Consider the following 20,433-nt stretch of genomic DNA (forward strand, 5'->3'; position numbering starts at 1 on the left):
AAACCCTACACTACCATGGTCTCCCTGCGTACTTCACGCATCAAGCGTAAATCCGTACATCACACCCCTTTGGCCCTTTAGATGTTGATCGATAAACAACTACGAAAGTCAAATTCCGATCAGAATCTAACGAACTAATGCAACTAGACCAAATGATCATGGTCGTCCTTCAAATGACCTTGAGTCAAGTGAATTGGTAATGGGGTGTAGAGCGACAATGAACAAATTTGAACCCATACCCAAAATCGAATCAAAGAACCAACACGATGATTTTCACAAGAACGAAACGAACCAATGAAATTAAATTCTATGTACACCACCCCCAATTGATAGAACACGCTAGCTACTACAAACATTTCTGTAATTCACCACATACATATAGTCCAAATTCACTCAGGCCCCAATGTCAGACGTGGCTTCTTCTCCGGCATCGGACTCTGCACCTCCTCCTGCTCGGCGGAGGCTTGAGTACTCTTCTTCTTGTCGAACCCGGTCCACACTTGTAGCACTTCCGGCTCAGCAGGCAAGTTCAGGTCCAGTACGAACCCACGCTGGCTCTGAGTCTGGCTCTGGCCGTGGCTGGAGGATCCGCCGCCGCCTTCGGAAACCGTCGTGACGGCGCTGTTGGCGGTGCTGCTGCCACCGTCGTAGTGGCAGCGCTTGTGTCCTCCCAAGGCCTGCCCGGTCGGGAAGCACTTGTGGCAGATGGAGCACTCGTGGGTCCTCCCACCACTCGCGGCGGTGACAGCCGGGATTTCAGTCTTGACGGTGGCGGCTACGGCGGCGGAGGTGGCGTCAGACTTACGGTGGCTAGCCTTGTGGCCCCCAAGAGCCTGGTAGGAGCCGAAAGTCTTGCTGCAGACAACACACCTGTAAGAAGCAGCAGGGGGATGCGGCGGCAGTTGGGCGGCTGTAGCGGTAGCGGTAGCGGTGGTGTCGGTGGCGTTGGTGGTGCCGCCACGAGCGAGCAAGAGAAGACAGAAAGCCATGTACTCCTCTTCGGAAAGCGAGTCCTCGAAGCGAGGCCTCTTGGAGCGCTTACGTTTCGCGGCGAGGTGGTGGTTCATGTTGCGGTTAGGCTCGTCTTCGAAGCCGCCGAGAGAGGCGGTGTTTGGGGAGTTGAGAGCCTGCAAGGCCATGACAGATTAAAATAAAGCTTTGAAAAGTTGATTGATGAAATGGAGTTGTTACCCAAATGGGTTGTTGTTGTTGTTGTGAGATGGAATGGGTTGGAGGAGAGAGAGGGGGTAGGGTTATATATAGGGAGAGATAGAGAGAGGAGGAGTGAGGTCGGTCAACTAAGCAAAAGAAAGGAGGTGTGGAGTGGGAGTGGTGGGAGGGATAGAGAGGCGGTGACTGAAAGGGAGGGGGGGTTTTAGTTTAATTTCGAGGACTTTTTCCAGGTCAAAACAATGGTACGCCTGCTCTTTCACAACTCACTCACAGTAATATACTGCTCTGCTTTGCGTGTAAAGCACGCTTCCAGCTTCAGCTACTGGTTTTCTCTGCTATTTTTTACTTTGTACGGAAGCCAAAGTACTGCCCTTACTGTCACGGTTTTGACCGTGCCTTGCCTAAAGTGGACGGTTCAGAGTTCTCCATGTACTTGGAAAGCTCTTACTTGGAAAGCAAGTAATTGCCTGAAATTTTAACCTTTTCTTTGCTTTGCTATTAAGAGTGTTGTTGCTACTTTGGTAAATGTTCGCTACATGGTGGTTTTGATTTGTGGATAGTTTTGTTTTGGATGGTTTTTGATGCTATCTGGGTTTCGGAAAATCCCTGATTCGCTCGTGCTTTTGATAGATTCAAGCAAAGCCATCCGCAAGAAATCGCTTTTATTCGGTCAGTTAAAGCGAGAGATGGATTCTATTTGAACGAGCGGAGGATAGGGAATTCTTTATGGATAAGATTATTTATCATCGGATCCGAAACTTGGTTTACGCTTCTCTTTTGCTAAGAAAGTATGGCTACTATTTTGCCTTCGAAAGATAGTGAGTCAGACGCTTTTACATAATGATTTTTGATTTATGAATATTTTTTGATATTATCCCATATCCGGAAAGTCTCGAATTTGCTCTTATTTTTTAGTGAGCACAAGCAAAGGGAATCGCTTTTGGTCTATTAGTTAAAGCTAAAAATGAATTCTATTTTGATGAGTAGAGGAGATGAGATCCATTACTAATAATAAAAACATTATTTATCATCAAATCTGGGTTACGGTTTTGTTTACAATTATCCAAAAAAAAAAAAAAATTTCTATCGGTTAAAGCTAAAATTGTTATGTCATTTGGATGAGGAATCTCTATTAAATTCATTACAGCTAGCAAAATCCTCATCCGATCAGAAATTGGGGTTCTACTTATATTTACAATCAATTCAAGTAAATTTTTGTTTTTGAAATAAGTAGCTTTAGTTATTTTGATTAAAGAAAAAACTGATTTCCTAAAATCGGGACAATGAGTAATATTAAATCCCTTACAATTGAGAATCTTCTAATCAAATCTTAACATCATAATTATGGTTCCGCCGCTGTTTATAGTAGATTTGGATGAGGGGGTGATATTAGATCAACAATGGATCTTCCTCATCAAAGCTCGAATCATGTTTCCGTTGAGGTTTAGTATTTAGGAGAAATCAAGTGGAAAGAACAATAAACGTTTTTTTGTTCGATCAGGGGTAAGGTCACGTACGTTTTCTTTAGTATGATTTGGATTAATAGAAGATATTGAATCCATTACACATGCATAAAAAAAAAAAAAAAAAAAAAATCTATTACACATAAATACTTTCTCATCTTGAATTGTCCGGCCGGTGTTTACAATAATCTAGCCATTTTCATTTTGTTTTGGAAATACCTAATTAACTTTAGTTTAGTCAATTAAATAGACAAGATAATCACATTCAATTCATTCATGGTTCCACTCCTATTTACCAAAAATCTAACCAAAAATATTATGAAGGAATATCTTTAGCTGTGTCATCAGATCTCAAAACCATGCATGTTTCGTCCATGCTTACAATAAATCCAAGTAGAAAGAAACTCAAAGAAAACACCTTTAATTTTGTCATTTATATTAGAATCTCCTAGTTACGATTCTTGTGAACCATTGTTCCGCCGAGGTTTACAAGAATCCCAAGCAATAAAAACCAATACAAAAATGATAAAACTTAACCAAAGAAAACAATCTCTAGGCTCTTACGTCTTAGTTTATGGGGCGATAACCATGTTAAATAAAATTCTAAACAAACCATGCATTTCTAGTTGGTAACACGTTTGATCCACTACGTCGTGAGGAGTTTACGCTCATTCTTGTGCTCGAGTCCATATTCTCTCTAGACATTGCCACATTAGTCCCCATTGTTAAACCTTCTTGACTTTCCAGGTCGTGATTCGTGAATTTTCTTTATGCTCGTTTTGGTGGTTTATGTTAGGTTGGCCTTCCCTTCTGGAAAGCCAGCGAAATCTTACGAGCAAATCTGCATTATTAGCCACGTGTGTCATATCATTCCCCATGATTAAAGACTAATCAACCTCGTCATTTTCCAGAAAAAACCAACCTCCTTCGTCCCAACACCAAGTTTACCAATTTGCCCCTCCCTCCCAGATTCCACTCGCAAGACTTGGACCGAGACTCTGGATTCAAAGTTCAACAAAGTAAACGCTTCCCACCACGGCGGCGTCGAGGGCATTTTTGGTAAAATCGCCTTCGAGTGAGCTGAGCACAGTCAGTGGACTAAAAAGTTGGGTAAACACCGACGCGCGACTAAGCAAACCGTCAAGCGCACGACACGCAACGCGCTTATCTCCTCGTGAAGAGGACACGTGGCATGCTGTTTAGCGTTAAGTTCACATGCTTAAAGATGCTAATTGACAAGCCATTATGCGATAACTCACATCAAGCCGTCCATTTATTTTGGGGTTTAGGCTGAGAAGACGCCATGTGGAGGCTACTCGTGGTTCCCACTGTGTGGCGCCACGTAGTGCTTACTTCTCGTAGCTGAGCTTCCCACTCTTCAAGTGGTTCATGAGAGATGGAGTGGCCAAATTCTTGAGGGTTTGTGGACGTGAAACACAATGAGACACAATGAGGTACGCTGTTAGGTGAAAGGCTAAAAGATCTTCCCCAAGTTCAAATTCATTACTTCTCTTAGTTTTAAGTACTTGTTTTTTTATTTATTTAATAATTATATATACGAGACAGCGGCGGATTCAAGAATTTTTCTTTTTAAAAGCAAGATGAAAAAGATTATAACACGACGTATTTTCTTTGCTCAAATCCATTTATCTTGATTTTTCTAAAGCAACTCATCGAACATCATGTTTTATTATATTCTCATGCTTATAATTTGCAAATCCGCAAAATGTTTTAATTTACAATTCATATGCATTTAAGTTTTCAATAACTAATTAAACATTATGTTTGGACTTTGGATCATGAATAATCGCCTTTAATGACACCTCTTCAACCATCAACTACTAGTGGGTGAAGAGATCGACGTATTACAGACAGTTTTAAGTAGGTAGGCGTTTAGAGAGATAACTAAACTAGTGGTGTTAATTAAGTCAATAGAATCACCAACAAACACAGAGAAATGGAGGCATAACAGATTCAAAAGGGGCATGGAGGCATACGTAACTTGGTGGTCCAAAGTCGTACGTAGACAGTGTGGCGTCAAACTTTGGCTCACTGAATAACACACTAGCTTACAAGTTTGGACTAGTAGCCGATAGTTTGATACACTTGTTATTATTCTTTGTATGTGATCAAATTAAGTGAAGGAAGGCAAAAGTAAATACGGCTGCTGCTGATGAGGTCATGCCTCACATAATCACTCCCATTGGCGTATCATCCCTTACTATTCTATCTACGAGTTTTTTACTTCTATCAATTTTCAACTAGTTTCAAAATTTGTTGTGGAAATGATCAATTGAGACACTTCATGCAAGAAACTAGAACATATTGACTTTGGTGTGTCCTTGTAGAAAGTGAGATATTACAGATTGGATGAAGGGTGGGAGATAGAGTTGGAGTAGTTTTAGCATCATATACTTTTCTTATAGGTATTATTTTTGCAGTTTTTTCCATTAAGATTTTCCAATGTTTACATTTCAGTCGAACCACTTGTTCAGTTGTATATAGATTATGAACTGCCGACATATTCAATTTTTTGGGCATTATATATTGGTTACTTGCCGAGTTTCATAAGCACAACTATACCCCTAAGAAGTCCACCCGTTGAGGTTGGCTGGTCAAGACTATTCACTGATGCCTTTTTGCCTTTCATTTCCACCTTTTTTCTTGACCAGTCAGATACTGTTCACAAAAAGTCACTCTGAGTCACTTTCTGGGTTAATTTCTTGACCTGCCAACCGACATTTGGTGACTTTTTGTGAACAGTATCTGACTAGTCAAGAAAAATAGTGAAAATGAAAGGCAAAAAGTAGTGAATAATAGTCTTGTAGTCTTGATTAGCCAACTTCAACGGGTGGACTTGCTCTAAGCCTTCACGTTCTAAATAAACCGCGTATGTACAACTAGCTGGTGTAATCCTTCTTCATATATACGTGAAGGTGCTAGTGTCGGTGCCGGAGCTGGTATTGTGGTCCGAGTTCCGATTAGAGCATTCGGAGGCATTGCCGGCGCTAGAAGCCTAGAACGGGTGGCAATGTATGCATGCATGGCTGTTGAGAATTTGCTGCTGCTGTGAAGCCTACATTTCGTTCTATTTTCAGCTTGGGTTTGAAGAGCAGAAGAAGCCTGCTGCTGTGAAGGGAGTTTCGGAGGGGGTAGGACTTTGAAGAGCAAGTGAATTGGGGTTCGATAGGTCTAGCCAGGTTACCCAGATACTTGTACAATTTGCGGTTGAAGCATTGTGGAATTTCACATGTTTCTTCAAAGTTCAAACTACTCAGCCGAGACGGTAACAGCCATGTAGAGCAGTCAAATATAGAGTAGAAGAGAAGATGTAGTTATATTCTTTCGGTACTAGTATTGCATGGTGCATTCAATACAAAGTAAAGGTAGATACGAATTTGGACTCCCCCTATGTTTTGGAAACCTTATTCATATTTGATGCGTACGGTAAAGTACCAATAAATACAGAGCCTCCTGTATCTCTCAAATCTCTTAAACCCTAGATAGGCTTTCTATATAAAAAGCAGCTCGATATCTCGACCAATTTCTTAATAGTAGCTAGCTAGACGTACAACAATGGCAGATCAGATTCAGAAGAAATAGAAGAAAACCAGCCTCATCAAACTCGTCTATTTAGATTTTATCCTCCTCGTAATTGAGAGGCTTGCACTGGAGAGTCTGCTATCCTATGATTCCTATCCCTTGATTTTTACTCAACTATATATCCCCATCAAGGTGGTGCTCACTCTGATGAGATTCTTAGGCTTCTTCTGCGGATCTCGTCTATCTAGATCAATCATCACCCGAGGTAAGTATATATACACTGTTCTACTTCTCTCTTCAATTTTTTATCTCGATATCAACTAATTAATTTTTATTGCGCAGGAGCGGCAAGAATATTACGGTACATTGTTCCTTAATCGATTGGAGACCTTGGTGTGTATATATGTGTTCTGGCCTACAAACTTTTGGTATAAACAGCTGGTGATCGGTGCCTTCGCCATATCCACCGTATGCAGTACCGTCGGTGCTTTCAACCTACACTTAATGTCTTCAAGATATCCAGATTAACCTTGTTATTTTAGATCTTTCTCCAAGTAAAAGGCTAGCTTTAGATCTTTCTCTAAGTGATATCGATTGATCCTCTTTTGTTTAACCTCGTTGTTTTACAATTAATTTTACAATTATGTTTGTAGAGATAGTATGGCGAATTCAAAGATTTTGTCTTCTTAAAAGTAAGATGAAGATTTGTAATTCTTTTTTTCAAAGTGCAATTTCTAGTCGACTTGGCTTTGATTAATTTATATATATATATATATCTTTACAGATCCTATCCAGAGCGAAGCTCCGCTTTGAAAATTAACGTGTGAAGTTCGAGTTTAGGGTCACTTTTCGGTCGCATATCCACATCTCGACCGTTCAGTTTTTAGGTACTAGTGTATAGATCGTCTCTGCAAATTTTCAGCCAAAATGATGATCGTTAAGACATTGATAATTGCCTTAAAGCTAGTACGGTTCAGGTTGACAGATTCAGTCCGTCCATTGGTTTAAGTGAGTTAGATACCTTAACGATCATCAATTTGGCTGAAAATTTGCAAAGATGATCTATACACTAGTACCTAAAAACTGAACGGTCGAGATGTGGATATGCGACCGAAAAGTGACCCAAAACTCAAACTTCACACGTTAATTTCAAAGTGGAGCTCCGCTCTGGATAAAATCTGTATATATATATAGGCTGGTGCTATTCACACACTCTTTTTATCTATTCACATACCCCTTTTTAATTTTCTATTACTTTAATTCAATCTTTTTTTATAAATTACCCTAACTACCCTCTCTTGTAAATCTTTTTTTTCATCATCCCTTGACATTCCTAGTTCCATTGCTGCGGAGGTTATGGCAGTGATCAAGGCAATCGAGCTTGCATGGGTTCGAGATTGGAAGCATATTTGGCTTGAAGTTGACTCGTCCCTAATTCTAAATTTTCTCCACTCTCCCCATATGGTACCTTGGCAATTACAGGTGGCATGGAAGAATTGTGTGCATCACATTTCAATGATGCAATTTCGTTGCTCACATATATTTCGTGAAGGTAACAAGGTGGCTGATGCATTGGCCAATTTTGGCGCTTCTGGTACGGGCTTTACTTGGTTTGATTCATCTCCTAGTTTCATTAATCAATTTTGTTTAAGAGATAAGTTGGGTCTCCCTAATTTTCGTTTTAGATGATTTCTTTTGTTTTGGAAGGCAGGATGATGTCTGTCATTCCTCATCAGTAGTACTTTACTTCTGGAAGGTGCAGGATATGTCCTCTCCTCTTACTTATATTTTCCTTTATTTTTAATAAATATTTTTCCTCGCATTTGCGAGGTTTGATTAAAAAAATATATATATGTTTCTTTTTCAATTTTTTTTTCTATTGGCAATTCAATCATGAATCAAACATAATTATACAATAAATCAATTTTTTTTACCTATAAATGAAGGAAAAATAATACGTTTATTAAGTGGAATGACATGTATTATTAGAGAAAGAATATGCTTCTCAGGTAATCACCTTCATCCAACTGAATCCAAATTGTAAAGTTTGTCCTTATACTTTGCAAAGTACCAAACTCAATGATTGTTGGTTTATGATTCTTAATCCAGGTACATCATCCTGAAACAAAAAAAAAAAAAATAGAATCGACGTTCTATCCACTTCAGCCACATGCTTCCACACTACAGCTGATGACGTGCACAAAATTTAGATATGCTCTACATAATATTGAATGCAATGAGTTGCAATCTTTGTGTAGGGACAAAATTATGTTCTACTAGCATAATATAGTAGAACAAATCATGTTTATAATCATAAGGCCATCATTATTAGGTTATTGTAAAGATCTATAATTGCTCAATGGATTCAAATACACCAAATAATTTAAGTTAGAATCTTACTAGGAATAATAGATTTAAAAGGGCTCGAATGATCATTGAACTCATATTTTTTTTTTCATGCAAAATTTTTTCAAAAGATGGATCTAAAGTTTCTTATTCTACCATGATTAAACTTCAAAGCATCATATTAGATAGATAGAATGACTATGCTAGAGAAGTTTTTGATGAAAAAGAAAAGAGGGAATGGAAAAGAGTTGCGGGAAAAGAAGGGTTTAGGATTTGAAGATGATTGACTTGCCAAATAAAAAATAAAAAAAGAAACATAATTATAAAGAAGGGTAATTAGGATAATTTTTAAAAGAAAATTGAATTAAAGTAATAGAAACATAGAGGGGGTGTGTGAATAGAGAAAAATGGTGAGTGAATAGCACCACCCTATATATATATATATATATATATATATATATATATATATATATATATGTTTTTTTTAACTCGAGCTTCGCATGACAAAGCTCAACTATGAAATAAGCTCGAGCTTAAGTTAGGTTTGACCATTCGATTTAACTCAAATTAAAGTCTGTTATGAAAGAGGAAAAATCACAAAATAATTATATTTTCATTTGTCCAAAAAGACAATTAACATATTTAAGTACTTGTATTGATTTTCAAAGATACATGATCCGATTGAACTAGAATTCAATTCGGCTAGTTTTTTTTTTGGGATAATGATAAAAAAGGTCATTTTGAAGTGCCTTATTATAATTTAAACAGCACAAATGTCCCGATGATAATTAAGGTCACATGTTCACGTTCTACCATTGTACTTCAATTTAATTACAAAACTGCCACCGTCAGTTTTCTCTGGCGGTTTGTGAGAGGTAGACTAAAACGACACTATTGTTTCGTCTTCTCCACATTACTTCGGAAATTCAAACCTCAAAAAACCGCTCAAACCTACTCCGAAATAGAGAAATATTAATCTCCGGCGGCCACATTCTTAGACACATACCTTCTCCGACGACTGTTTTGCTCAACGGTGAAGCAGCGCCGACTCTGAAAAGTACTTCACAGAAAAAGCCCCAAATTTTAGGGATTTGAAGAATTGCAGAACTCGAATCGTCTACCTCGACCGGGTAATCTTTCAGCCTCGATTCTCAGAAACTTCTCTTACTTAATTTCAAGTCATTGATATAGTATTTAGTTTTGGAATTATAAGTCGAATATGATATAATTATTTCTGCATTTGATTCTGAAACAAAACAATTCGATTCCAAGTTTTGGTTTGAGTGAAGATTTAAAGCTTTTTTGAGTGGAGATGATCAATGACTGTCTTCAAATTTTAGTTTGATGCTGTAACATAGCCAGTGACATAGGCTACTGACTGGGTATCATTTGATTTTGGAGGGGCTCTGTTTCCATTTTGGTGTGATTTGATACAGAGACATGGACAGTAACATAACAATTTATATGGAGATAATGACTGTGTGTCATGCTGTTTAGGCTTTAGGCTTTACTTGAATGGAAATTCTGCTGGTGCAAATACAAATTTTATAGGCTCAAATACAAATACATGTAACTGATCATGTAACTGGCCATGTAACTAGCCATGTAACTTACAATGACATGTAACTGATCATGTAACTGACGTTGTAACTTACAACATATGTAACTGGCCAAGTAACTGATCATGTAACTGATGTTGTCATTGACATGAGCTGTAACTGACCATGTAACTGATCATGTAACTTACAATATATGTATCTGGCCAAGTAACTGACTACGTAACTGATTATGTAACTGCAAACTCAATGCTAACCTTCTTATTTTTTTCAACAGAATTTAAACATCAGAAATGGCAAGAACAAAAAGAAAAGAAAGGGAACCAAGCGATGATGACGAAGACTACCAAGAGGTGGAATCAAAAGATGAAGAACACGATCGAACGATACACAGAAAGAAGAATTCGAAGAAGAGCTTGAAGAAATCAAAAAAAAAGGAGACAGGAAGAAACAGAAGAAGAAGAAGAAGAAGAAGAAGAAGAAGAAGAAGAAGAAGAAGAACCATCACTGAAGAAGATTCTCAAGAAGAGCTTGAAATAAAAAAAAAAAAAGACAGGAAGAAACAGAAGAAGAAGAAAAAGTAGAACAATCACCAAACAAGGGTTCCTCTTTGGTGCTATTTCAAAAAACTGAAGCAGCACCAAAGAGGAAGAGAAATGTGAAACCAGGACATGTGCAGTACAGGTGCACATTAATAAAGATAACAAGAAGAATCTCAGTGCAAGAACTTTAGATTTGCTCAGGCAGTCACCATTTGGAAATATTGTCGATGCATTCCATGGTGGCTACATAGAGGAGAAGTCAGCCAAGAAATCTGATGATTTCATTACACTCCTCCTGCAGGCCTACGACCATGAAAATGACCTCTTCTTCTTTGGAAAGAAGAAATTCAGGATCTCGACAAGAGATATTTCAAAGATCCTAGGAATGCCAGAAAAAGGTGACTTGGTCCCAAAGACTTTTGAGGGTGCATATCAGTCCGACTTTGTCCAGCAGTTTTTTTCAAACACAGCGAGAATTAACAAGAAAGCCGTGGAGAAAGCTCTGCAAGATGCGCTGAAAGACAATCCAACAACAGAGGATGGGATTGAGAAGAAGGACAAAAATGTGGCAAGATTAATCTTGCTGGACTTGTGCATCAAGTTTCTGTTCCCAAAAGTAACTGGCTAAGTCACAGGACTAACAACGTTCTATGTTATGCAGCGTATTATTCTGGGAGGGAAAAGAGCCTGGAAGCGAAATCACAAGGGCAGATGTCAAAATGTTCATAAGCGATCAATCAATAGCAAACAACTGGATTGATTGCTATGGGGAAATGTTGAAGGATGAACTGCAAAACGAAAGTTCACAAAGTTTGGGAAGATCTGCTTTTATGCATAGCATGTGTTGGGTAAGTATGACGAGCACTTTCTCATAAACATTGAATCCTTATCTCTCATTCTTTGTTTATTTATAACTCGTTCTATGTGTTTGGACCCAAAATGGGTCCAAACACTATGTATTTCTTTCTTTCTTTTTTTAAATAGTATTCGACAATACATTTAACTGTGAGAAACCTCCATCAATACTTGTGTGAGCCGCTGTTCCAAAACATGGGAAAATGCAGCGTGCTTTTCTTCCCAATTACCCATAATGAAGAATTTCACCACACGCTCTTGGTCTTTGACAAGGACATACCGCAATGGCTGCATTTTGATTCAATGAAACCAAGAAGAGCAGGAACAGGGGAGTGCTTTAAAAGTATAAAAAAATTGGTAAGAAACTTCTTACTGACCATGTAACTTACCATGTAACTATCACTCACTAATCTGTTAAAAACTACAGGTTGAAATGGTCGAGCTGTGGATGAGAGCAGTGAAAGATCAAGCAGATGATATGCTGCAGCAAGGCTGCCGAATGAAATTTGACAAGAGTCAAAGCACTCACACAAAATTAAAGGTGGTTGAAAGTATATTGAGCGATGACGAAATAAGAACAATAAGCTGGATAAAGGAAAATTATGATGGTGGAAGGATCCCTTTGAACCATGCCAGAATCTGCCCCCAACAAGACCAAGGATCGTAAGTCTATATTCAAAAATTTAAAATGATAATTTTACTGTTACTAAGTTGGTCAAAATCATTAACTTGAAATTTTTAATTGTCAACAGATTAGATTGCGGACCTTTTGTAATGTATTACATGGACAAAATGGCAAAAGAGGAGAAGCTGCCAAACAAAGTCACCAAAGCTCAGATGATGAAGTTCAAAGCTCAAATATTCAAAAAATTTGCAGAACATAAGCAGAGCTGGAACTCAGCAAATTAAGAATTTTAGAAATTTGTTTGTTTAGTTCAGAATTTTAGAAATTTGTTGTTTAGTTCAGACTATGACTTGTATGGATCTTTTTATTCAAGATTAATGCATCTTCTGAATTCATAGGGCAAGTCACTGACTATGTAAATATGAAGGCCGCATATAATTGAAAGTGTCATTGTTAAATTCACTACTGCCCATTATGTAACTGCTTAAGTCACTGGCCAAGTAAAAAGAAAACTGAATGTCATTGGCCAAGTCACTAGGCAAGTTACTGTAAAACTTAAGTAACTGACCAAGTCACTGATAATGTAGCTGACCATGTAACTGACCATGTAACTTACAATATATGTAACTGACCATGTAACTTACAATATATGTAACTGACCATGTAACTGAACATGTAACTAAGCATGTAGCTGAATATGTAACTGGACAAAAAACATTAAAACTATAAGTCACTAGAGAAGTCACAGCCAAAATGATATTCCTATTTCAGTTTGCAGCGTGCCGCTGCACCGCAACGGCAGCGTTCCGCTGCTAATTAATAAACCAAAGTTGTTGTAGCTACTTCATTTTTTAATTTTCATTAATATTTGCAGCGTGCCGCTGCACCGCAAAGGCAGCGTTCCGCTGCCAATGACCAAATCTATATGCAGTGATCCAACTACAAGTCATAGAACAAGTCACCGACAAGATAACTAAAAACTAATGTCAATGGACAAGTCAATTAGTTTACAAATGGTTATGTCACTGTACATGTAACTATTAAAAACCTATAGACACAAAGAATACTGAAGGATTTATAAAAGAAGAAAGCAGATACACTGTCTCATAGTCAAAAAAAAAAAATTCCAATGAGTAAGCACCTTACAAGCACTTCTTATCATTTATTGAAAAAAATGAAAAATCAAAACAAAAATTCAAACTGTATTGGAGTCACTTGCTATGTCACTTGCCATGTCACTGTTAAAGGCATGTAGGCAGAATTGAACCTATATCGGAGTTGTACAACTCTTTCTGTTGTGACCATCACATTTTCCACACCTACCACACTTGATCACCCTGGTTTTCTCGCTCCTTTTTCTGAACCTCTTCTTTCTAGGCCTTCCCGGTGGTCTTCTAGTCAAAGGCGGCTGCAAGATCACCGCATCTCTACAAAAATCATGCACTTGCTTCGAAATAGAGGGAAGAGGATTAATTGGGAAAGAATAAGTTTCTCGATATTTATCCACCTTGTACAGCTCATTGACATACAAATACGGGGAAGAACCATGTTGTTGGATCACTACAAGTGCATGGGAACATGGGAAGCCATACAGCTGCCATTCTCCACACGAACAAAACCGAGTTTCCAAATTTACCATGCTATTGTACTTCTGGCAGTGAACTTCATACACATAGGTATCAGACCTGCTCACTCTCCAATGCCTTCCGACTTCCAAATTGTCCTTCAGCTTCTTTTCAATCACTGGGCACAACTCAGACAACCATTCATGAGCATCCTGCTTCCGAGCAGCAATTGAAGCCATGGACTTCACTCTAATGCCATCATTAATATCAAGAATAGGAAGACTCTTCAAAGGCAACACCCAATTATTGAAAGACTCAGCCAAGTTATTTGTCATTTCACCAAATCTTTCACCATTAAAGTAAGCCATACACCAGTTCTCCTTGGGAAGATCCTCCAGAAATTGAGCAACTATGTCACCGCCTTCACTCCTCAAGATTTCCATGTTGAACTCATACATCTCCGGTGTGCGAGAATAAGCACAACACATAAACAAGTAAGGAATCCGATCCTTGAGGTAAGATCCAGCTGGAAATTTGTCAGAAAGGTTAGACATCAGGTGTCTAAAACAAAACCCATGTGGATTATTAGGAAACACTCTAGGGAAAGCACTAACAAGCCCAACATGACGATCAGAAATGAATGTCACCCTCCTCATAGGGTGTTTTGCAAACTCTTCAGCCAAAACCTCAAGAAAAAATCTCCAATTACTCTCATTTTCAGAATCCACAATAGCATAAGCAACTGATTACAAGCCTGAACAGAAAAACAAAATAATGTCACTGCCATGTAACTGTTAATGTCACTGACCATGTCGCTGACATAACTGCAAATTACTTGACAGTGACATGGCCAGAGACATGTCATTCAAATCACAGAACATTTAGGTCATTGGACATGTAACTGTCAATGAACATGTAAGTGACCATGTCAGTAGCTATGTAACTAACCATGTCACTTACATTACAAAAAAAAAAAAAAAACAAGACATGGCAGCAAATAGAAAACAAGAAAAATAAAAAACTACAAGTAATGAAGGAGATTCAACCTTGATTGGCATCCTTTGCCGATGCAGCAATAATCTGCCCTTGTACTTGTTGGTGATGAATGTAGCATCAATGAAAAGAATAGGTCTACAAGATTGAAAACCCTTCATCCATGCACCATAGCTCACAAACATACGCTGAAACCTGTGTGTTTCTCGATGAAACTCAACCACTATCCTAGAGTCGGGGTTTGACTTCATAACAGACTCACTAAACCAAAGTAGCTGAGCATAAGACTCAGCTTCATCACCATGTAGGGCTGTTTTTGCCAACTCCGTACCATACCAAACTGTACGATAAGCAACATCCAAACCATAATCACTCTTGATCTCATCAGCTATATCAATTGGCTTTTTGTTTGGATTGGCACGAATCTTATCAAGCACAATAGACTTGACAACCTTGGATCCCATCATCTTACTCTTCTGCAAACGAATCACACCATGACAAGTGTGAACATTAATCAACCTTTTAATCATAAAGAAACCATTAGCCCTACATAAATAAGCCTTCACCAGCCAATTGCAGCCTTGAGAATGTTTCTTAGAACACTGAGCAATAACACGAACCTTGTCATTTCTAACAAACTCATATGAAAAGCCAATTTCTATAGCATACTTACGCAGCTTATCCCTAAACTCAACAACCCCACCCTCAAACTTTTGGCCTTCAGAATGAATATAACTCTCCCAACCTTTCGTCATATAACTCTTCGGTGCCTCTGCCCTATAACACCCCAAATAATCATTCTCCTCAAGCATGGTACTAGAATCCTCACACACTGTATTACTCACCACACTTTCACTAATAGAAGGCAAATCAGTCACAAACACTTCAACAAAATCAAAATTGTAACGAACCAAATTCCTAAAAATCATTCTCATATCAACTTCACTCTCTAGAAAACATGAAGTAGAATCCAGAGGAATAATGTACCTCAACATGAAATTGCCTTGAATCAAATCCGGAAAACGAGAGCGTATGGAATTGCATAGGTCAACAAACGACCAATTATGCAACAATGGAACTGTCGCTGCTTCACCAGAATAAATAAACTTGACAACATAGCTAGTATCCATAACAACTGCACAAGAATAAAACAAATCACTATCCATGTCACTACTAAGGAAATCAACAGAATCAACACAAACAAGTCACTGCCAAAGTAACTGTTAATGCCTGAACAGAAGAACAACATCATACTCGCAAAATAAATGATAATTCCTGAACAAAACAGCAGTATTAAAAATGTAACTGGCCATGTCACTGATAAAAAAATCACAGTATAGAACAAATATAGTACAGCAATAGCACAAAACATCATCAACAATTCAACATAGCACTGAGTTCGACGAAGGAGAAGAAAACAGTAATCCAAAACGAACAATTCAACAATTTAACACAAACAACAAAAATACACTGCAAAATCCAAAACGAACAAATTCACAGAGAGATGGCTTACCGATCAAATCAGAGAAAACCAGAGAGAGGAAGAAATAGAGAGACTGTAACTAAGCACTGAGTCAACGAAGAAGAAGAACACAATAACGTGATCAAGACAAACACCGACGAAGCCAGAGATCCAGAAAAAGAGAAAAGACCTGAGGAAGCTCCAAAACCACTTTCAGATCGTCGCAGAGGCACAAAGAGAAATCGGAAGCTTCCGACGGAGAGGGCAGCGAAGAAAGAATCTCGGAAAGAGATCTCCGATCAAATCGAATCGGAAGCTTTCTGATCAAAGGAGAGAGAAAATTTGAGCTCCACGATATTGAAATGGAATGTTATAAAAGTTTATTACCTTAGGAGCAGAATCGGAATGATAAAAATTAAAAACTGACATTTTTTAACATGACCTCATTATTCATAAGGACTAAACTAATATTAATAACAATTTACAATGGACCTTCTTATCAAGTGGGAAACTAGGTGACCTTATTATCATTTCACTCTCTAAAGTGACATTTTCCATCATTTCCCTTTTTTTTTTTGTAGAAACTGAACATTTTTTTTTTTTTTGAAGGCAAAGGAACTGAGCTTTATTAGATTAAGTAGGAGTGGGAGTCTCCTTTTGAATTAAATCCCGAATACAATCTGGGGTTGAGTTGTACCAAACCCGACATTGCTCAGACTCAAAGGCTAAGGCTAGCTAATCTATGAGCTATCCTGTTACACGTACGGGGAGCATAGCAAATTTGCACTTGTTGCAAACTCTTCAAAACTGAACATTGAGTTCAAACTCTACTAATCTATACTATCCAAAACTGAAAATTTTTACCAATTTAACCTTTATATATTAAAAAACTATGAAATATAATTAATTAATATGGATAATATAGTAGATTGTAAAATAGAAAATAAATGAATAAAATTAAAAACAATAATAAAAAACAGTTTTTTTTTTTTTTTTTTTTAGAAAACGGGTTAGTTATATAAAGTTTTTCCACTACATTTAACTTCTCTCCACACACAGAGTGAGTGAGCCCTGCTACTCTGCTAGTTATTTATTATACAAACATGAATCGAGCCTAATTCAAACTGTATTGAGTTGACTTACAACCCTACTTCAAAATGGCTAACTTGCCCTTAGTTGTTTAGGCTACTCTAGCAACTCAAAATGATTTTAACCCCTCTTGGGCAGCAAATCTTATGAAACTATATATGGATGCAAATGAAAAGCCCCAAATTCCAAATCTTGGGCAACCCGTATTCATTTACCCATGGATTTGGGGCCGGGCTCGGTGGAGCATCACCTATCCAACACGTACGCCCCGAAACCTCAACCTTCTCCCTACCTCTCTTCTTGGACCCCCTTTTGCTTCAAAACTTCAAATTCCTAGTTACCCAAAAAACCACCATCTCTGAGCTCCGGCGAAATCAGTAGCCTGAACCCAGAAACCTCTCTCTTTGGTTCTCCATGGCCACTTCTCTACTTTGTCCAAACACCTTCCTTCATGGCACCAAGATCTTCTCTGCTCCCCCAAGAAGGGTCTCACCTCCGAGAAGCTTCAAACCCGTAGCTTCCATGGCTTCGGACCACGTTCCCAAGCAGTTCAGGGAAGAGAACCTCAAAGATGGATGTGAGTCTTCGCTTTTTATGATTCTCTCTTTCATTTCCGGAGATACCAATTTCGTAGTTTTGTTCTAAGTGGGTGTTTGTCATTTTTTTTCATTGATTGAATCAGATATGCTATGTGGGTTTTGTTTAGAATTCGTTTCTGCCTTTTGGGGTGTGGGGTTTTCAATTGGGTTGGGTTTGGTTGCTGTGGAAATGGATTGAGATGAGAAGAAATTTGAAAACTTGAACCTTTAGTATGATGTTTCTGTGTAAAGTACTCAACTTTATTCAATTCTCTTCACCATTGTAGTGATGGATAATTATAAGAATGTGCCGCAATATCTGTATGGGCTTTCTCCTTCCCAAATGGACATGTTTATGACTGAAGATAACCCTGCAAGACGCCAGTCGGAAAGTGTTACAGAGGTTAGCTCACTGTGTTCAGACTCCATTCATTTCTAAGTAGCTCAATGATGATACTGAGTAGTAATTTGATTTCGATTGAATGTGAATTTAATGTTGAAATTGTAACTAAGCATACATGTCTCTTGATGTGAGAATGGTTTCGCAGAATAGCATTTCATCCGCCAACAATTATTTGAACAATGGAGGGATGTGGAGTATGTCAGGCATGGATGAAAAGGGCCCTGCAAAATATAGTATGAGTGTGAGCATGTATCGTGGTGGTGCAACAGGATACGGGAGACCCCGAACTGCTCCTCCGGATTTGCCTTCTTTACTATTGGATGCTCGGATTTGCTACTTGGGAATGCCGGTAAGACTTTTGATTTATTTAGATTCCTTGCAGAACGACTAAACATTTTAACATGTCTCGATGTTCTACCCAGTTATTATGTACTGACTTGGTCTCTTTCCTTTTATCTGGTTTCTGTAGATTGTGCCAGCAGTAACTGAGCTTCTGGTTGCTCAGTTTATGTGGTTGGATTATGATAACCCCTCGAAGCCTATATATCTGTACATAAATTCATCTGGAACACAGGTTAGTTTTGGAAGTACTAGTAATTCTAATTCATTTTACTTAAGGAAGAGTCAGATACAATTTGAAGGTTGCCTGTATCATATTCATTATTTGAAGCACTGCCTATCTGTATTAATTTGGTTGATGCAATTCAGAATGAGAAGATGGAGAGCGTTGGATCTGAAACTGAGGCATATGCCATTGCTGACATGATGAAAGTAAGTATTATTAGTTCTATAAGGTATCCTATTGCATGTATTTATACTTTATGCAAGTAGATGAGGAAGCAAATCAAAATGGTAATTTTCTTTGTATATCGTATACTGCCACTATATGGGGCATATTTGAATAATGTACAATATTCAGTACATCTCTATTTAATCTGTATTGCATGATTAAGAATAACATCCATTGAAATGTACTGAATATTATATATTATTTCAAATGCATCACCGTATTAGTTTACCACTATAAGCCAGTCATCTGACCTGCTCTTGTTTTACCTGTGTATGTCTGCATGTAGTATGTCAAAGCAGATGTGTATACAGTGAATTGTGGCATGGCCTATGGTCAAGCAGCACTGCTCCTGTCACTTGGAGCAAAGGGTTATCGTGCTGTGCAGCCGAATTCCTCCAGTATGATCCCCTCTTGATATTTAACCTACTTTTGACAATTTATCATGCATCGAAAAAAGCTGTAAAGAGTGTTATCTTCTGGATTCCTTGTGCCTTATTAATTCAAATGCAGCTACTTGTTACACTGTACTCTAGAGCTAAGCATAGTTCTGCACTTTCTGATAACTGTTATGATATTCAATTGCAGCAAAGTTATATCTGCCTAAGGTCAGCAGGTCAAGTGGATCAGTCATTGACATGTGGATTAAGGTACTTTCTCATGTCACCCTGTCAACCCTTTCTCTCCCTCTCCCTCTCCCTCATACGTTGTGTGCAAACTTTGTTAGGCCAAGGAACTGGATGCAAACACCGAGTATTACATTGAGCTGCTTGCGAAAGGAACGGGGAAATCCAAGGAAGAAATTGCTAAAGACATCCGGCGCCCCAAGTATTTTCAAGGACAAGAAGCTATAGAATACGGGCTTGTTGACAAGATAATTGATTCACGTGATTCTGCATTTGAGAAACGGGTAACCTTTTTTCTTTACCATAGTTTCATCATTCTTTTTGTTGCATAAACACTGCTTGTTCTTAAAAGAGGTTTTCATTTATCAGAATTACGATGAGATGCTTACTCAATCAAGAGCTATGAGGAGAGCTGGCGCAGGGCCTCAAGCAGCTCCATCTGGATTTAGGTGATTGGATGAAGATAGCATTGCAAAGATGTAGAAAAAGAATGTCTGAGCTGGTCTTCTCTTCCCTTCCATATCTACTACCTTTTAGAAGCTGGCTGCATTTGGGGTTTTCGCCGAAGACAATGATATAATGTCCCACTTTATGACCAGGCAGCAGTTGTTTTGTATTTCCGAAGCTGTATATGTTGGTAGTTCGGATAAGTGTTATGTTAAATGACTTGTGAATTATTGTCGGAAAAAAAAAAAAGCACAAAAAACAAGAACTTATAGAACCCAAAGGCCTTCAGAAATTTCTTCAACTTTTCTTTTTGGCTCTTAAACATCCTGTTTCCTCTGTTTTTGACCATCCTAAAGATTTGTTGTCTCTACGTTCGATTT

At 38.2% G+C, this 20,433-nt stretch overlaps 4 protein-coding genes across 4 annotated transcripts; 2 read left to right on the plus strand and 2 right to left on the minus strand.

The window, feature by feature from the left end:
- Positions 1-245: 245 nt before the first annotated feature.
- Positions 246-1,238, minus strand: LOC133739791 (zinc finger protein ZAT10-like). The gene has a single exon (XM_062167597.1). The coding sequence runs from the start codon at positions 1,137-1,139 to the stop codon at positions 390-392; it is 750 nt and encodes a 249-aa protein (XP_062023581.1). The 5' UTR covers positions 1,140-1,238; the 3' UTR covers positions 246-389.
- Positions 1,239-11,008: 9,770 nt separating this feature from the next.
- On the plus strand, positions 11,009-12,145 carry LOC133737105 (uncharacterized). The gene is made up of 4 exons (XM_062164727.1): positions 11,009-11,223; positions 11,285-11,471; positions 11,608-11,835; positions 11,906-12,145. The coding sequence occupies exons 1-4, from the start codon at positions 11,009-11,011 to the stop codon at positions 12,143-12,145; spliced, it is 870 nt and encodes a 289-aa protein (XP_062020711.1).
- Positions 12,146-13,206: 1,061 nt separating this feature from the next.
- LOC133740469 (uncharacterized) lies at positions 13,207-14,746 on the minus strand. Its single transcript, XM_062168425.1, has 2 exons — positions 14,715-14,746; positions 13,207-14,410 (listed from the first exon to the last, which is right to left on the minus strand). The coding sequence occupies exon 2, from the start codon at positions 14,322-14,324 to the stop codon at positions 13,371-13,373; it is 954 nt and encodes a 317-aa protein (XP_062024409.1). The 5' UTR covers positions 14,325-14,410; positions 14,715-14,746; the 3' UTR covers positions 13,207-13,370.
- Positions 14,747-17,478: 2,732 nt separating this feature from the next.
- Positions 17,479-20,354, plus strand: LOC133737014 (ATP-dependent Clp protease proteolytic subunit-related protein 1, chloroplastic). Its single transcript, XM_062164645.1, has 9 exons — positions 17,479-17,789; positions 18,078-18,193; positions 18,339-18,542; positions 18,663-18,767; positions 18,902-18,964; positions 19,270-19,381; positions 19,569-19,630; positions 19,708-19,890; positions 19,976-20,354. Exons 1-9 carry the CDS (start codon positions 17,627-17,629, stop codon positions 20,057-20,059), a joined length of 1,092 nt encoding a protein of 363 aa, XP_062020629.1. The 5' UTR covers positions 17,479-17,626; the 3' UTR covers positions 20,060-20,354.
- The last annotated feature ends 79 nt before the right edge of the window (positions 20,355-20,433 follow it).

Source organism: Rosa rugosa, chromosome 3 (assembly GCF_958449725.1).
Source record: "Rosa rugosa chromosome 3, drRosRugo1.1, whole genome shotgun sequence".
Classification (NCBI taxonomy): domain Eukaryota; kingdom Viridiplantae; phylum Streptophyta; class Magnoliopsida; order Rosales; family Rosaceae; genus Rosa; species Rosa rugosa.

Excerpts from the sequence above, each read along its gene's own strand:
- LOC133739791 (XM_062167597.1), bottom strand. The coding sequence starts at position 1,139 with ATGGCCTTGCAGGCTCTCAACTCCCCAAACACCGCCTCTCTCGGCGGC.
- LOC133740469 (XM_062168425.1), bottom strand. The coding sequence starts at position 14,324 with ATGAGGAGGGTGACATTCATTTCTGATCGTCATGTTGGGCTTGTTAGT.
- LOC133737014 (XM_062164645.1), top strand. The coding sequence starts at position 17,627 with ATGGCCACTTCTCTACTTTGTCCAAACACCTTCCTTCATGGCACCAAG. Across the intron at positions 18,194-18,338 it reads AGTCGGAAAGTGTTACAGAG|AATAGCATTTCATCCGCCAA; the intron begins GTTAGCTCACTG and ends ATGGTTTCGCAG. Across the intron at positions 18,543-18,662 it reads TTTGCTACTTGGGAATGCCG|ATTGTGCCAGCAGTAACTGA; the intron begins GTAAGACTTTTG and ends TGGTTTCTGTAG.
- LOC133737105 (XM_062164727.1), top strand. The coding sequence starts at position 11,009 with ATGCCAGAAAAAGGTGACTTGGTCCCAAAGACTTTTGAGGGTGCATAT. Across the intron at positions 11,472-11,607 it reads TTATGCATAGCATGTGTTGG|TATTCGACAATACATTTAAC; the intron begins GTAAGTATGACG and ends TTTTTTAAATAG. Across the intron at positions 11,836-11,905 it reads TTAAAAGTATAAAAAAATTG|GTTGAAATGGTCGAGCTGTG; the intron begins GTAAGAAACTTC and ends TAAAAACTACAG.